Here is a 15814-nt window from a genome sequence, read left to right as displayed (position 1 = left end):
TCGAATCCCAACATCGCTCTTCCTTACGCTTGACCTGCTCGCCTGTCAGCCCATCCTAATGGGCTGATTTACCTCCTCCGCGTGTGTTGCAGGCTCGTGCGCGTGGGCGGGGGGTTTGACCTGCAGGCGCCTAAGCCCAACTACGGCCCGAGCGTTAGGCGCGTCTGGCGGCCAGGTCCGGCGGACTGAGGTCCATGGGAATTGTTAGGCGCGGGTGGTGGCCAGTTCGACACCGTTTGTAAGGGTAGGTAGTCACAGGGGTTCCCCACGTTAACAAAAAAAAAAACTTAAAAAATGGTAGACGGGACAATATATAGTATAACGGTGTTCGTTTAATTAGAAGGTTGGGCATTGAACTGACGAGTTCAATGTATTCTGCAATTTACAACTGAATATATTTTATGTATATTTATGTGGATAGATGATTACCATTGTATATGTACGTACCTTTCTAATTATATAACATTTTGGGGAGAGGGGATTTGGTCATTTGAGATTGAAATTTGAAATGAAGACCCGCTTCGGCGAGGGATCCAATGCAAACATATATGCATATATGCCCTTCCACATTTATGTGAATACACTACAAAAATACATCGCATATGCGACGGACATATCCGTCGCACCGCGAACACATATCCGTCGCAACAGATATTTTGCGACGGGTCACGACGGGCACAAATACGTCGGTACAGAGCTGTCGCAAATTTGTTTCAGTCGGTTTTACCGTCGCAAAGTTACGACGGACATTTCCGTCGGTATATTACCGACGGATATAAACCGTCGTAGACCGTCGCGTTTATGTTTGTCGCACACTGCGACGGACTTATCCGTAGCAAGTTTCCGACGGCATATATCCGTCGTGTATGTGTCGCTTTATTAATTTTCGAATTTAACGACGGATTACGACGGAGTAGGTCCGTCGCAAACTTTGTAAAAATAATTAAAAAATAAAAAATTTGTTATTAATTTAAAGATTTTAAAAATCAATTATTAAAACAAATTCATAAATAAAAAATACGAATTAATTAAAAACAAAAAAAGATTCATATTTAAAAAAAAAGTATAATACAATAATTTAGAAAGAGTTATAATACAAATACATCTACGGATCTACCGGTGCATCGTTGTCGAGATTGGTGGGTGCGTCCTCTGGATCGTCCTCAGGAGCATCTGGCTGCCGAGATGTCGTCGGAAAGCCATACTGGTCGAATATAGGCGGCATGAACGGTGTGAGGCGCTGCATCATCTCCTCGAAGCGTACGATCCTCGCTTCGGTCTCGGAGAGCTTCTGTAGCTTCTCCCGATGTTGCTCGAACTCTTCGATCTTCGCCCGGGCCTCTGCCAGTTCTGCATTCGTCCGCTCTTGGGAGCGTTTCAACTCTTCCACTTGACGCGTTAGCGCGACATGGTGAGTAATCGCCGGAGCAGAAGTTTCTCCCCCGCCCAGTTGAGATGCCAAGGTGCCGATACCATAGATACGGCCCTTGGCATCCGGATGGACAACCTATACAACGAAAGAAAAATTAGCATACAATCATATATTTTTAAAATTCAGAACTATTAATTTTATAAATATTTACCTCTAGATATAGGCTGTTAACTTCGGTTGTCGAGAGTTGTGTAGAAGCAGAACTCTCGTCCATCTGGGAGACTTTATCGTCGATCTTGGACTGCACCAACTCCTCGATCTCCTGGACCCGCTCATTCACATATGTACCGTCCGATCGACGGTGTGTGTCCTGAAGAACTCGTAGAACCGACGGTTCTACACCTTCTTTTTGAGCCTACAAACAAAATAATTAAAGTTACAAATTTTTTAAATAAATATAATTATAAATATAAAAGTTACTTACTATATCCATTGCGACTCTGGCGAAAGATCTTCTACCCGCGGTATGAGTTGCTGGTGTGTGATCCCCCACAGATCGAGACCGTCGGTTCGCTGAGGCGATCCGACTCTTTTCTGCTGCATCCTCTGAGTCCCAGTGAGCCAGGAGAAGGTTCCAAACACCCTCGCTTATCCACAATGGCTTCTTTCGACTTTGACCCGACCGATAGATCGTATCCCGGAGTCAGTTAGCCAGCACTTCCTTCCAACCAGCATAAACCATATCGTGGTGGCGCTCCTCCCAATAAAAAGCTTGCTGCAATAAAAAAAATTGATGTTAATAAAATAATAAATGAAATTAAAACAATAGTTTGAATTTGAAAACTTACCGCAAATGCACAAAACCAACGCTTCAGAGTCGCTGGAGGGACACGAGTGATACTGAACCAAGGACCCTGAAAATCACTCTTGAAGATGCTCACAATTGTCTTCCGTATCTCGGTATCACAACCGAACCTATGCGAGTATATAAATATACTTAGTTATATAACTGTAAACGTTAATATAAAATTTAGAAATGAATTGTTACAATGTTTCTTACCATAAAGTATCGTTGGTTCGCTCTGGGCTAAGATGCGGTCTCGTCGTACGACGATCCTCGGATGCGAGGATTTCCCTGAGTGATACTGATGAATCACGCGAACAACCTTCATGTGAAGGTTGCTGTGTGGATTGACCCGTGAAAGGTTGATCCAAACGAGCTGTGGGTATTGGGGGCTGCTGAGAAGTAGGGGTAGAAGGGCTAGAAACACCGGATCCTCGTCCGCGAGGTCGGACTCCCCTACCCGATCTACTCCCGGAACGTGACTGACTCATCTACATATAGAAATTCTAAACCCTTTAAACCGTAATATCGCCGACGTAATCCCGTAATTTCGCCGGAAATCGGCCGAAAAATCCGGAAATTTTCGAATTTCGCCGGAAATCGCCTGGGAAATCCGAAAATCCCAAGATTTCGCCGGAAATCGCCCAGGAAATCCGAAAATCCCAAGATTTCGCCGGAAATCGCCCGGAAAATCCGAAAATTTTCGGATTTCGCCGGAAATCGCCCGGGATTTTCGGATTTCGCCGTTTGTTCGCACAAATCCTCAACCCTAAAACATCGTAATTACACCTAAACCCGAACACGGCAGGAAATCGCAGGGAATTTTCGGATTTCCACCGAAAATCGCCCAGAAACCCTAAATTGCACATATTCTCCGAAGCATCAGCAAGGGAGAGAAGGAGAGAGGAAAGACTTACCTCGCGGCGTCGGACAGCTGGGTTGGACGGTGGGTTTCCGGAAATCGCCGGAAATCGGCCGGAACTCGCAGATTTCGGATTTCGTCGAGCGGAGAAGAAAGAAGAGGGTTCGCGTTATGTATTACACATTGCGACGGAACTTAACCGTCGGTACTCGTCGCTAATGTTTGACCACGTGGCCATTAGCGACGTGTACCGACGGTTAAGTTCCGTCGCAAAGGTTCCCAAGCTTCAGCGAATCATCACCAAGGGAGAGAAGGAGAGAGGAAAGACTTACCTCGCGGCGTCGGACAGCTGGGTTGGACGGTGGGTTTCCGGAAATCGCGGAACTCGCAGATTTCGGATTTCGTCGAGCGGAGAAGAAAGAAGAGGGTTCGCGTTATGTATTACACATTGCGACGGAACTTAACCGTCGGTACTCGTCGCTAATGTTTGACCACGTGGCCATTAGCGACGTGTACCGACGGTTAAGTTCCGTCGCAAAGGTTTTTAAAATTTTCAAAAAATTTGCGAAAATTTCAGGAAAAGAGGGCGGAAAATATTAGCGACGAGTACCGACGGATAATGTCCGTCGCAAATTAGAAAAATAAAAATAAAAATAAAAATACACACATTACAAAATTAATGAAATGAAAGATACATTACATAATTAATCAAATGAACCATACGATGATGTTTCCGTTGTTTCGGGATTGGTGTCTTCGCTGCTATCGCCTTCTTCATCGAGGTTTCCAATTTCTAGTTCTTCAACTATCCCTTGCTCCACTGCTAGCCTCTCCACATCAATTATTTCTGCGACTGCTGCAACTGTGTGTTCTTCTTGTAGCGGGCTTTGTTCCACTGATCCATCATATGTAATGGTCCCTCTTGGATTAATCTTGATAACGACCTTCCAATCGATGTCACTTCTTCGCGTTTTATCTCTTGGATAAGGGATAAAACATACCTGATCTGCTTGGGATGCCAGTATAAAAGGATCATATTTTCTATATCGACGGGAGTAACAAATATCAGTGATCCCTGATTTGTTGATCCGTATTCTACGTCCCGGCGTCGGATCAAACCAATCACATCTGAAAATCATCACTTTGAGTCCAATATGACCCGGGTATTGTACTTGGAAAATTTGCTGAAGAATGTCATGGAAATCTGGTTCATCATCCGAAGCACAATAACTCGAGCCTTTCACACATATACCATAATTTGCCGTCGAACGATGTTGTCCATGTTCATATGTATGAAATAAATATCCTCTCGTAGAGAACATTGGCCAACATTTGACCAGCCGAATGAGACCTTGAACTAACTCGTGTAACCACAATGGATGATCTTCTTGCGATGATTCAATCTGTAAAAAACAATCAACCAGCAATTTGGCATGTGGTTAGTGAATACGGATTTCTTTCTCCTTGTTGAAATTCGTTTCGCTGCTCATCGATAATGACTTGATTAACTGCACCATATGAAGACGTCGTGTCCACTGTTTCTCCGTGAGCTAGCCAAACAAAATAATTGGACATGAACCCTCTTCGATATAGATGATTCCACACTTGTTGAATATACTGCCATTTCGTATTTTCACACTTCACACACGGACATGGAAGTTTCGACCCTTCGATATATGACGGTTGAGATGTAACAAACGTCATAAACGCTTGCAATCCTTCTTCAAAATCTTTGCATATTTGATTTGTGTATGGATCTATTCTTTCATACATCCATCTCCTTGCATTGAAAGACATTTTTTTGGGGTTTTTTTTCGTTTGGGGAGGGTTATTTTTCGGTGGGGAGGGTTATTTTTCGGTTGCTTGATGGTGGTGATCTGCGCGGAGTTATATTCTTGATAATTGCGACGGCTATGCGACGAACGTGCGACGGATTTGTTGCGCCGGATACCGACGGACTACCGAACTCACGACGGAATGCGACCGTTTGCGACGGACATTCTGGCAAAAAAAAAAACGTTTCTCACCTAACTATACCTAACTATACGACGGATACGGTGCGTCGTATTTCCGTCGCTAAAAACGACGGAAAGTTACGGAGGATAGTCCGTCGCATAATTCCGTCGGAAGTCCCTCGTTTTCGGTCGCAATAAGTTTGCGACGGAATACTCCGTCACATTCCGTCGTCTTAGGTTGCGACGGAAACCTACGGATTACGTCAGATTGTTTACCGTCTGTATTTCGTCGTTAGCCGTCGTTAATTTTATTGCGACGGACATATCCGTCGCAATGTTCGTCGTAGTTTAGCGCTTTTTTTGTAGTGATATATTATAGTGTACCATGTGTAAGTATATTTATATATGCGCAGTAAGTTATTTTTGTTGAAACTTTAATTAGGGTTTTGACAACACTCTAAATAACTTCAGTTTCAGATTATATTGTTAAACTTTAGGGCTAATTCTATTATTTTTACTCCCGTTTATCCCTTTCTTTTTTGTAAATTATTTGTTCATTCTAAAAAATTTACAGTAAAAACCTTTATTTTGGTACAAACATCTAAAAGTTGAAAGAAGAACACTAATATAGGGTAAATATATATATAAACCTTGGTTTGCAATATATATATATATATATATATATATATATATATTCATGGTTAATGCTGATAATTTTGTTCTTAATACATGTTTTAAATCATCTTTTGATGCATCTGATCACGTGATTTACAGCGAAGGTAGCATGCCTTGAGCATATACTGTAATCTCCCCATCCTTTTTGATCTTTATAGTCACCTTTTCATCGTGATCTTAGCTAAGCTTTCATGTGATCCCAAACTAATCTTTTTCAAAAAAAATAATGAATAATACTCTGAGATCCCCTCGTATATGCAAAAAGATACACTTGTGACCATGTTTTTGCATATATATATATATATATATACACGTGCGCGTGTGTGAGTAAAACGAGAGATCATGAATTTCGCCATATATGGCAGAATGTATCCCCTTTGTGAGACGTAAATGAGATTTTTGTTTATCACCATGCAATATTCCGATATATATATACACATTGAGAAAGTACGTGCAAATATTCGTTTGAATTTTAATACATATACCGACTTATTTTAAGTATAGGAAAACATTAAAAATGAATTAATTAAACCCATTTTACTTGATATTGATATTATGTAATCCAATTGTTGGCACCGTTCGTTTCAAATCTATTTAACAAAAAAAAAAAAACTCTAGCATTTTGTTTTTATATTATACATGCATGTCAAGAGATTTAGTATATATCTTATAAGAGATAACAGATAAAATCTACCAACGACGTGACGTTTGGAATTTTTATTTTTTGAAGACAGTTTGAAAAAAATATTTATTAGGAAGATTATTGAGACAATGATTATGGAAATAATAATAACAATAATAGTGGAGGCTGAGAGATTTCCACCACGCCGATGTGCTTAGGTTGTCCCCTCATTGGATTGCTTGGGTTTCATCGCATCCTAAGTATCTTTTCTTTCCATATTTTCATTTTCATTGTCGTTAAAATTTAACCTTATTAAATTATTACGGAAAAAAAAAACACTCTCTAACATGACACACTATATCGGTGTTCCCTAGAAACATCGAAATCTTTGAATAAAATAAATAAAATAGAGCTATATTTTAAAAGTGGATATATATTGTATATTTCATAATATCTTATCAATATATGTGCACACATAAAATGGCTAAAAGAGGAACAATTTAAATCAAAATTCGAATAATATAAAGTGCATATATATATATATTGATAATTTAGTAATGTAAGAATAATAAGTGTAAACTTTAATGTAAAAGGAAACACCATAAATCATGGGGTATGCATGATACATGACAAAATATCATACATAAACATTATAATTTCGTATTATACATTATAATGAAAATGAACACAAACTCTCATGCCAAATAATTACATCTCATGCTCATGCTTAATTATTTTGCTTCCCCACATCCCATCATCATTCCCATCAATTTCCACCATTCATCATCATCATTCCTCCATTTTCGCAATCCTCACCTTTTTCAGGAATCTCCTTGTAATATATTTTATATTTTTTGTTTTTATGTATTCTTTAGTTATTTATTTATTTATTTTAATTGTTACAATTCCGGCTAGAATCCAACCGGTCGGATCGCGGTGGATAACTCGTTGAAAACTGTCAAGAACTACAGAAAATTACTTATTAAAATAATATATTACTATACCACATATATATTATATTATTTTTTATAATCTTATTATTATTTTAGTTTTTCGAAATTTTCAACAACTCCGGAAAACTCCAATCACATACGGACCTTGTATTTACATTTTTTTTGTTGTCCCGTGAAATATTGATATTTAAGTGCTTGATATGCATGTTTGATTTTCTGTATTTAATGCTAAATTTATAACCAATTCCTGTCGGCTACTTGTAATCGTAAATATTCAGTTGTTCGTTAGGATCGTGAAACTTTCGAAATTATAAACCGCATATCCAAATTGGGATAATAAATCTTCATATGAATACAAATTGAATATAAACTATTCCCTCCGTTTCACAGTATCTAACGTTTTAGGTTATTTTATATTTTTTAAAAAATAAAAAAGTTAGAAATACCCTTATTTAATATTTTTATTAATATATTTTTTTATGATTTCAATTAATAAAAGTCTTCGTTCTCTTAAATATTCAGTTTTTGATATTAATGTTTACTATAAACAATTATAAACAATTAGTCAAGAGGCAAACTCAAATTTGAAAAAAAAAATTTGGAGATAAAAAAAATTAAGATAAAAAACCTAAAAAAAATACAAAAATATGATATGAAATAAAAAAAATTGACGAACAGATGAAAAAAATGAAAAACAAACAATAATAATAATTGAAATATAATTAATATTCATTAAATTTTGATGATAAAAACAATATTATCATTAATAATTTATTGAAATTTGGTAGAAAAAAATTATAAATTATTGTAAAAAATTATTTTGAAAATGTAGAATGACAAATATTTTATAACATAGAAAATAATCTAAAACGCCAAATATTATAAAACGGAGGAATATAAGTTTGACATGTATCATACCCTAAAAATTATTGCTAAGAGAATAGGCATTGATCCTCTCTTGTAAACTTTTGAGATTTCTCCTAAAACCCTCGATATATACAGAATTATGAACTCACCCAACTTAGATAGCTCAACCGGTGAAACGAAGACGCAAACCATTTATCTCATCCCGAGTTCGAGACTCAAATTAGGGAAAAGAGCGTATATTCTAATCAGAGGGTTTGTTCTCATCTCCGAAATTAGTTTGAACCTCAGTCCAAGATATCTGATTATCTCCCAAAAAAATAATTCTGAACTCGGGAACAAAATTAATTTTATTTAACAATAATGTATACGGACCCATTGCTACATTTGCAGCCGCAGAGCTTGAGGCCGAGCGGATTTTATTCTAAGAATTACCAAAAAATGAGGCATTGAATGACTGGAGTTTTCCGTGATTTTCGAATATAAAAACCAAAATAAACCCTAAACCCTGGTTTTTTACTAGTTTAGTTTCACTGAGTGACTCTCATTTTTTTTTCAGCCATCCGATGATCTCATCTTTTTCTTTAACCGTTACCCAAGTTTTCCTCCTTAAATTACCATACTAACCTTATTATATCCGTTACCCAAGTTTTTCTCCCTAGATTACCATATCAACCTTGTTTTTTGAATTTGGATTAAATTAATCCGAACATCCGGCGTTTTACTCTTTTTAATATTTGAATTTTTATTTTTAATCATATATTTGATAACTCAACGATATTTTTAAAATAATTAGTAAAAACTTGATCCCAAATTTCTTTAATACATAATTAATATCCACTGAAAATTATCTCGCAAAATCCCACAAAGCTTCGATTTGGAATAGTAATATATTATATAATAATTAGTTAAACGGCTTGGGATTAGTTTGGGTGAGAAAGGCCCGATCCAAATCGGAGGCCCATAAGTTGGAAAGCCCAATAGAATTTACTAATCGGCCCATTTCTGACCCTATTTAACGGGTAAGCCAGGGCTAAAATCGTCTTTCAACGTTAAGAGGTTGTATGTTCGCCACCAAAAATAGGCGGACACGTGTCGTTACCAGCAGGAATTTGGGACCCCGGGGAAAACTAACGGGCAGGATCGACTTACGGCCATAGGATATAACGGGAACTTCCTTTTGTCTCCGTTAAAGGTTCGCTTTTCAAAAGAATTTGAACCCTTCAGGAGCGGGCGTTTCAGGATCCGGGAGCTTCTTCCTTCTTGTTCTGCTCTCTCTCGTTCTCGTCGCGTTCTTCGTTTTTTCCTCTTCGAGAATTCATCAGGTAAACGCTGTTTTGTTGTTTCTTATGGACTGCACCTGTTTGGTTACCAGGAAAAATGTTAGGAATTCGAAGAGTTCGAATCTGTGTTGAAGGATTTTCTTATTTGTTTTTCTGTTTCGGTTCTATTACGGGGGTAAGAATGTTTCGTCCGATGGATCGAATGAGGAGTTTCCTCTTTGCATCCGATTTTTGCGTGTTTGATCAGCTAAAAGATGGGGAGGATAAAATGGTGTTACGGATTTGGGAAAATTTTGATTGAATTTTATGAATTAATCTTGTCTTGCTTGATTACCTTCGAAAATGTTCGGGAAAAGGTAAGCAGTATGGATTTAGGAATGATCTATTGGAAATTGTCAGGTGATTTGTTTGGTTTCCTGGCAAATTTTGTTTCAAACTTCTCTGTTGAGCGTTTGCTATTCAGGTCTCCTTTTTGTTTTCCACTTTTTCATTTTTTAAAATTTGATTTCCATGACCTACTTGCTTGGTTTGTTTCCATAGATCGGAGATGGCAGATGGTGAAGATATTCAGCCTCTTGTCTGTGACAATGGAACAGGAATGGTTAAGGTAAGATTCTGTTAGTTGTAGACCAATGAATACGGAGTAAGTTGATGTTATGTACCATAATCTTCTCGCATTGATTCTCTGGTGCAGGCTGGGTTTGCGGGTGACGATGCTCCAAGAGCTGTTTTCCCCAGCATTGTAGGCCGTCCACGCCACACGGGTGTGATGGTCGGCATGGGCCAAAAGGATGCATACGTTGGTGATGAGGCTCAGTCTAAGCGTGGTATTTTGACTCTTAAATACCCAATTGAGCATGGCATTGTTAACAACTGGGACGACATGGAGAAGATATGGCATCACACATTCTACAACGAGCTTCGTGTTGCACCCGAGGAACACCCGGTTCTCCTCACGGAAGCCCCTCTCAATCCCAAGGCCAACCGTGAGAAGATGACCCAGATCATGTTCGAGACTTTCAACACCCCTGCTATGTATGTCGCCATCCAGGCTGTTCTCTCCCTCTATGCCAGTGGCCGTACAACTGGTCAGTAGACTCGCCCTCCTTCCCTGCAAGACTTAATAGTACCTGTTTTTTGTAGCTTTACGATTACAAAATGGCTCACCCGAAAATCCAATTTTTTGTTGTTGTTGAAACAGGTATTGTTTTGGACTCTGGGGATGGTGTCAGTCACACGGTTCCAATCTACGAGGGCTACGCTCTCCCCCACGCAATCCTTCGTCTGGACCTAGCAGGGCGTGACCTCACCGACCACCTCATGAAAATCTTAACCGAGCGCGGGTATTCATTCACCACCACGGCTGAACGCGAGATCGTGAGAGACATGAAGGAGAAGCTCGCCTATATCGCTCTAGACTACGAGCAAGAGCTGGAAACCGCCAACACCAGCTCCTCCGCCGAGAAAAGCTTCGAGCTGCCGGACGGGCAGGTGATCACCATCGGGGCGGAGCGTTTCCGATGCCCAGAAGTGCTGTTCCAGCCGTCGATGATAGGGATGGAAGCTGCAGGGATACACGAGACGACGTACAACTCGATCATGAAATGTGACGTGGACATAAGGAAGGACTTGTACGGGAACATTGTGCTGAGCGGGGGAACGACAATGTTCCCGGGGATAGGTGACAGAATGAGCAAGGAGATAACGGCGTTGGCACCGAGCAGCATGAAGATCAAAGTGGTGGCTCCGCCTGAGAGAAAGTACAGCGTCTGGATCGGCGGCTCCATCTTGGCTTCACTCAGCACTTTCCAGCAGGTACCCTTATTTTTCATTTTTCATTTATTTATTTTAATCGTTTGAATCCATCCAACTGAACCAAATCTAACATAACAACCGAACACATAATGTAAGAATAATTAAAATTTTAAATAGTCATTATTGATAATAAATTTGAAAGTAGAATACAATTTAAAAATTGAATGGTTATTTTTTTTAAAATCAAAATTACAGATGTGGATTGCGAAAGCGGAGTACGACGAATCCGGACCATCGATCGTGCACAGGAAATGCTTCTGATCTCGGGAGCACTCACTCACCAACTTTCCTTTTTTTCCCCACGTGTGTTTTTATTCTACGTCTCTGTAATTTTGCTTGAAGCAATTTAACTCAACTTTATTTTTCCCTTACACACACAATCACTTCACCAATATCACCGAGTTGGGGTCGCATTATCATGCAATGCAACAGTCATTTATAAGATGTGGGTCCCATCAAAGCGATTATCTTAGTATATAGATTTTATTGCATTTTGACCTGTATATTATGAAAACGAATTGGTACGTCTCAAAACATTGAAATGCGTAACTGTAGCATATGCCTTTATTAGAGGCATATGAAAGCTGTAAAACCAGGGTTTTTGCACAGGTGGCGTACGCAAGAGTCCGTATGAGTGACCACACGGAACAAATTTTTCGACGACAACGCATGGGATCGCGTTAGATCTGACCGTACATTTGCACGCGCGAAGAATCTGTGTAGATCCAACGGCTCTTAACTGCCCGAAAATCTAGCAAGGACTGACCTAAGATGGTGGATCTGGACCGTCTATCTCATGCGGGTCCCACCATCTCTCCACTTGTTAATCACGCGCTCAAATATCTTTCTCATTGGTCATACAACTTTTTCTTGTTCTCTTTGTTTACCGAATTGCCCCTATATCTCGATTTAATAGTAGGTAGCCCATAAAAGCCAAGAAATCCACGCTGCATTTGCCAATGTTCTTTTATTTAGTGTTTTTTTTTTTGGTTAGAAATAACAAATTAGAACCCAATGTTACTTTGTTTTCTTGATAGAAATGATAATTAGACAAAAACTTGAGATTAATTAAGGCAACACCATCTGAATTTGCACAGGAAAGGATTTGTAATATAAAATTTTCCACATTTGATTTAAGTTTATCTCGTAAACAAAAAAAAAATAATAAACCAATAAGAATAAGAACCAACCCAAAGAAGGAAAAGACACTCAATGAGAGAAAAAAATCATGACCAACACACAAAATGCTATACAACGCATGGCCAAGAGAACGCGTGTCTTCCGGCGACCGCCTGAACTTATATCGTCCGGCGGCGATGACAGCCGCGACGGCGAATCATCTGAACTCTCCGGCGACAGCGAGATCTCGTGCGGCGGAGAAGGATCGCCCGAACTCCCGCCTTGGCCCGAACCCGAACCCCGACCCGGAACTCCATCGAACAACTCCTTGGGCAAAAGCACCTTCGATATACCGAATATAGAAACCGGGTTCTGATCGAAAACCGTCTGGGTCACATGGGCGTGGACCACACCCGAATCAATCGTGATACCCGACCCGTTAACCCGGAAAATGTTCAACGTGTACGATCCGGCTCCCATCTCTTCCGTTGCCAACGTGGGCTGAACCGGGTTAGTGATGGATTCGAGCGATCCGAGTGGGTAATACGAATGGAGGACGTGGAATTTCAAGACGACGGCTTTTTGGTCGGCGGGGAGGGACTGGAGCCTCATGTTCGCCGGAAGATCCGAGAACGCGTCGTCGGTGGGGACGAAGACGGTGATTCCGGCGCCGCGCTCGTCGCTCTCGAAGTCGGCGATGACGCCGGAGGCAACGAGCATGGAGATCGCCACGTTGAAGTCGTGCCCGTTGATCAGCGCCTGCGTGATGTTGATCCCCGCCGTCGGTAGAGACGACGGCGATGACGGCGGAGGGGTTAGGCTCTCCGACGCTGTGAGGTCGATTCCGGCGGGGACGAGGAGGGAGTCGACGGAGAGGACAGTGACGATGTTCGGGGAAAGTGTCACGAGGAGGTTCAAAACGGTGACGTTTGAGGTCGGGGATCTGACGGAGACGGATCCGGTGGCCGGGTCTCGGGTCACGTTGACGGATCCGGATCCGGAGAAGGCGCGACCGGAGGCGTCGTAGAGGGTGGTGATGGTGGAGCCGGAGGGAGGGATGCGGCGGAGATCTGAGTCGGATAGGAACTGGAGGAGGACGTGGAAGCGGAGGAGGTCGGCGAGGGAGGACGGAGGGAGGCGGCGGGCGAGGCTTACGGCGGAGGAGGAGAGGTGAGAGTTCGGAACGGCTAGAAGGGTGATGGAGCTCCGGCCGGCGAGCTCCGCCGCCACGCCGGAGGAGGCGAGGAGTCCGGCGAAGGTGGAGAGATCAGGGAATGGGGAGAGGACGGCGGTGATGTTGATGGCGGAGACGGTGGCGGATAGGAGTAGTAAATACGCCAATGCGATGGGGGCAAAACGGGAAATGGAAATTACGACCGCCATTTTTTAGCCTTTTGTTTTCCTTGTGGTCAGAGAGAGTGGAGTGAGGAGCAGAGGAAGCAGAAGAGAGATTTGGTGACGAGAGTTAAAGCTCTTTGATGGTTAGACCACGCGCGAACGAACAGAGCGTTGAGTCCACGCGCGAAGAAATGTTGAAAAGGAGATGCTTTAGAAAAAAAGGGCAGGACAGATGCCAGAGGAAGATGCTCAAGGGGGGGAGACCAGTTTGTATGTAAAGACAGATTAAAGGAGATTGGTGGAGCCCACGTGGCTTTCACATCTTCTTCTTAAATCTATTTATTTACTACATAAATTTACGAGATTTTGCATATTTATTTATAATAGATGTGTAGAGAAAATAAATAAAATATATGTTTGATGGTATTATTTCTAAGATTGTCCGGATCCGAAGACTTGAACAAGTCAATTTTTTTTCCAATAATAAGTGATACGGAGAGGATCGATCAAGGATAGTAATTTATAATTTTACAAACAAAAAGGAAAAATACTAAATACATGAGGGTAAATTTTGCATGCATGAATTCCTTTAATTCCTATGGACCTAAACACTTGGAAAATTTATTTCCTCTTTAATGGCTTTTCAACGATATCTAATGCTTTGTAATCTTAATGTAAAAATTTTGATACAGTAACATAAGTTCCATAAACATAACAAAATCCAAGGAGTGTCTAAAACCATTCAACATCGTCCACAAATTCGAATTTAATATTATTTCTTCCGAAATTTATTTTTTCCCCGAATATTTTTTCTTAGCTAGCAAGAACATATTTATGAATTTATGAATTTTAACTTACCAAGAAAAACGTATTTATGAATTTTGGAAAAGAACATTTACGACGTGATATTTGACATTTGTCCATCGTGAGATATTTAATTTCTCTCATGTACAAATAAATAGGCCTTAAAACTCTTAATAAACTCATAATGGGCTTTATTGAGAAACTGGGCTTACAAGCCCACTAATGAATATTTACTAAATGGAAAATGGAGCTATGTTCTCTCTCTCTCTCTCTCTCTCTCTCTTCATGACCAAGACTAGGGTTTCGTCATAATCGCCGCGACCAGAGCAGTTCTCAGTTATCTAGGAAGAAGGAGAAGAAGGGTTTCGAAGAATGGATGCGAACATGTTAGCAGGTTTAGATGGTCTTCCTGAGGAAGACAAAGCGAGAATGGGTTCCATGATTGACCAGCTTCAACTTCGTGATAGGTTCGTGCTCTCTCTCTCTACTTCTATTTCGAATTCGCCATGATTTTCTTTACACCCTTTGTTTAGATCCATCCAATAGAGTCTTTCCTCATCAGGGTATGTCGAAAGTTTCGATTCTTTGGAATTTTGGAAGAATTTCGTATATATGTTTTCGTAACTTCGCTCGGTTTATGCACATGAACATCGGGTGTACAGTCTCTGAACCAGTCTGCTTTGTATTTAAATGTGCAAAAGTAGAGACCCTTTTGTAATTTGAAGCTCCGTACTAAATTTCTGAAATGTTAAATGTGAATCAAGATATAGGGTTTACTTGTTTCCGAAGAAAGTAAATGTATGTTATTCATGGTTGGTATTGGATCGAACTCATATGCCATGGAAGGACTGTTGCTTGTCTTCTTTGAGGTTTCTGGAACAAACAAACTTTGAACATATGTTTCCGGTTGGAAGTTCTTTATGCCCGAGTTTTTTATGTATCTTTTTCTCAATGAGATTTTTTGTAACTCAGCGTTTTGATTACCTTTTTGTTGTTTGTTGTGTTTATGTATCCAACTCAACAAGCTTCACATATATATATATTCTCATGAATATTGAGCCACAGATATTGTCTTTGCACCTGTGGCTCTTTAATGGCTTTGAAGCTAAAATGAAAAGATCTCCTTTAAACCATTGCGGCCTCTAATGCCGCTTCTGGACGTTAAGGGAACGACAAATAATGCTTTCTTTGTCTAGAATTTATGTTTCAGTCGATTTTAGATGATGGACTTTATGCTTCTATGAACTGACCGTGTCGGGTCGTTTGATTTGGTTCTGTTGTTAGAATACGGAGCTTTAGGGAAAGCGG

At 40.3% G+C, this 15814-nt stretch overlaps 4 protein-coding genes across 4 annotated transcripts in view; 2 read left to right on the top strand and 2 right to left on the bottom strand.

Moving 5' to 3' along the window:
* Positions 1-1105: 1105 nt before the first annotated feature.
* LOC104799728 lies at positions 1106-1906 on the bottom strand. Its single transcript, XM_010522369.1, has 3 exons — positions 1857-1906; positions 1584-1787; positions 1106-1507 (listed from the first exon to the last, which is right to left on the bottom strand). The coding sequence occupies exons 1-3, from the start codon at positions 1863-1865 to the stop codon at positions 1106-1108; spliced, it is 615 nt and encodes a 204-aa protein (XP_010520671.1). The 5' UTR covers positions 1866-1906.
* Positions 1907-9350: 7444 nt separating this feature from the next.
* Positions 9351-11705, top strand: LOC104799444 (actin). The gene is made up of 5 exons (XM_010521976.1): positions 9351-9472; positions 9971-10037; positions 10125-10518; positions 10632-11245; positions 11441-11705. Exons 2-5 carry the CDS (start codon positions 9978-9980, stop codon positions 11504-11506), a joined length of 1134 nt encoding a protein of 377 aa, XP_010520278.1. The 5' UTR covers positions 9351-9472; positions 9971-9977; the 3' UTR covers positions 11507-11705.
* A 642-nt stretch (positions 11706-12347) lies between these two features.
* Positions 12348-14126, bottom strand: LOC104799443 (fasciclin-like arabinogalactan protein 4). Its single transcript, XM_010521975.2, has one exon. It carries the CDS (start codon positions 13745-13747, stop codon positions 12455-12457), a length of 1293 nt encoding a protein of 430 aa, XP_010520277.1. The 5' UTR covers positions 13748-14126; the 3' UTR covers positions 12348-12454.
* A 647-nt stretch (positions 14127-14773) lies between these two features.
* The window catches only part of LOC104799442 (mitochondrial import inner membrane translocase subunit TIM9-like), a 1704-nt gene continuing 663 nt past the window's right edge, over positions 14774-15814 (top strand). Inside the window, exon 1 of the mRNA XM_010521974.2 lies at positions 14774-14973. Coding sequence (XP_010520276.1) covers positions 14879-14973 — 95 coding nt within the window. The 5' untranslated portion in view covers positions 14774-14878. The remainder of the gene's footprint in view (positions 14974-15814) is intronic.

Source organism: Tarenaya hassleriana, unplaced genomic scaffold (genome assembly GCF_000463585.1).
Source record: "Tarenaya hassleriana unplaced genomic scaffold, ASM46358v1 Cleome6, whole genome shotgun sequence".
Classification (NCBI taxonomy): Eukaryota; Viridiplantae; Streptophyta; class Magnoliopsida; order Brassicales; family Cleomaceae; genus Tarenaya; species Tarenaya hassleriana.
Note: the sequence above shows the minus strand (reverse complement) of the source record. Positions and strands in the feature narration are given on the sequence as shown.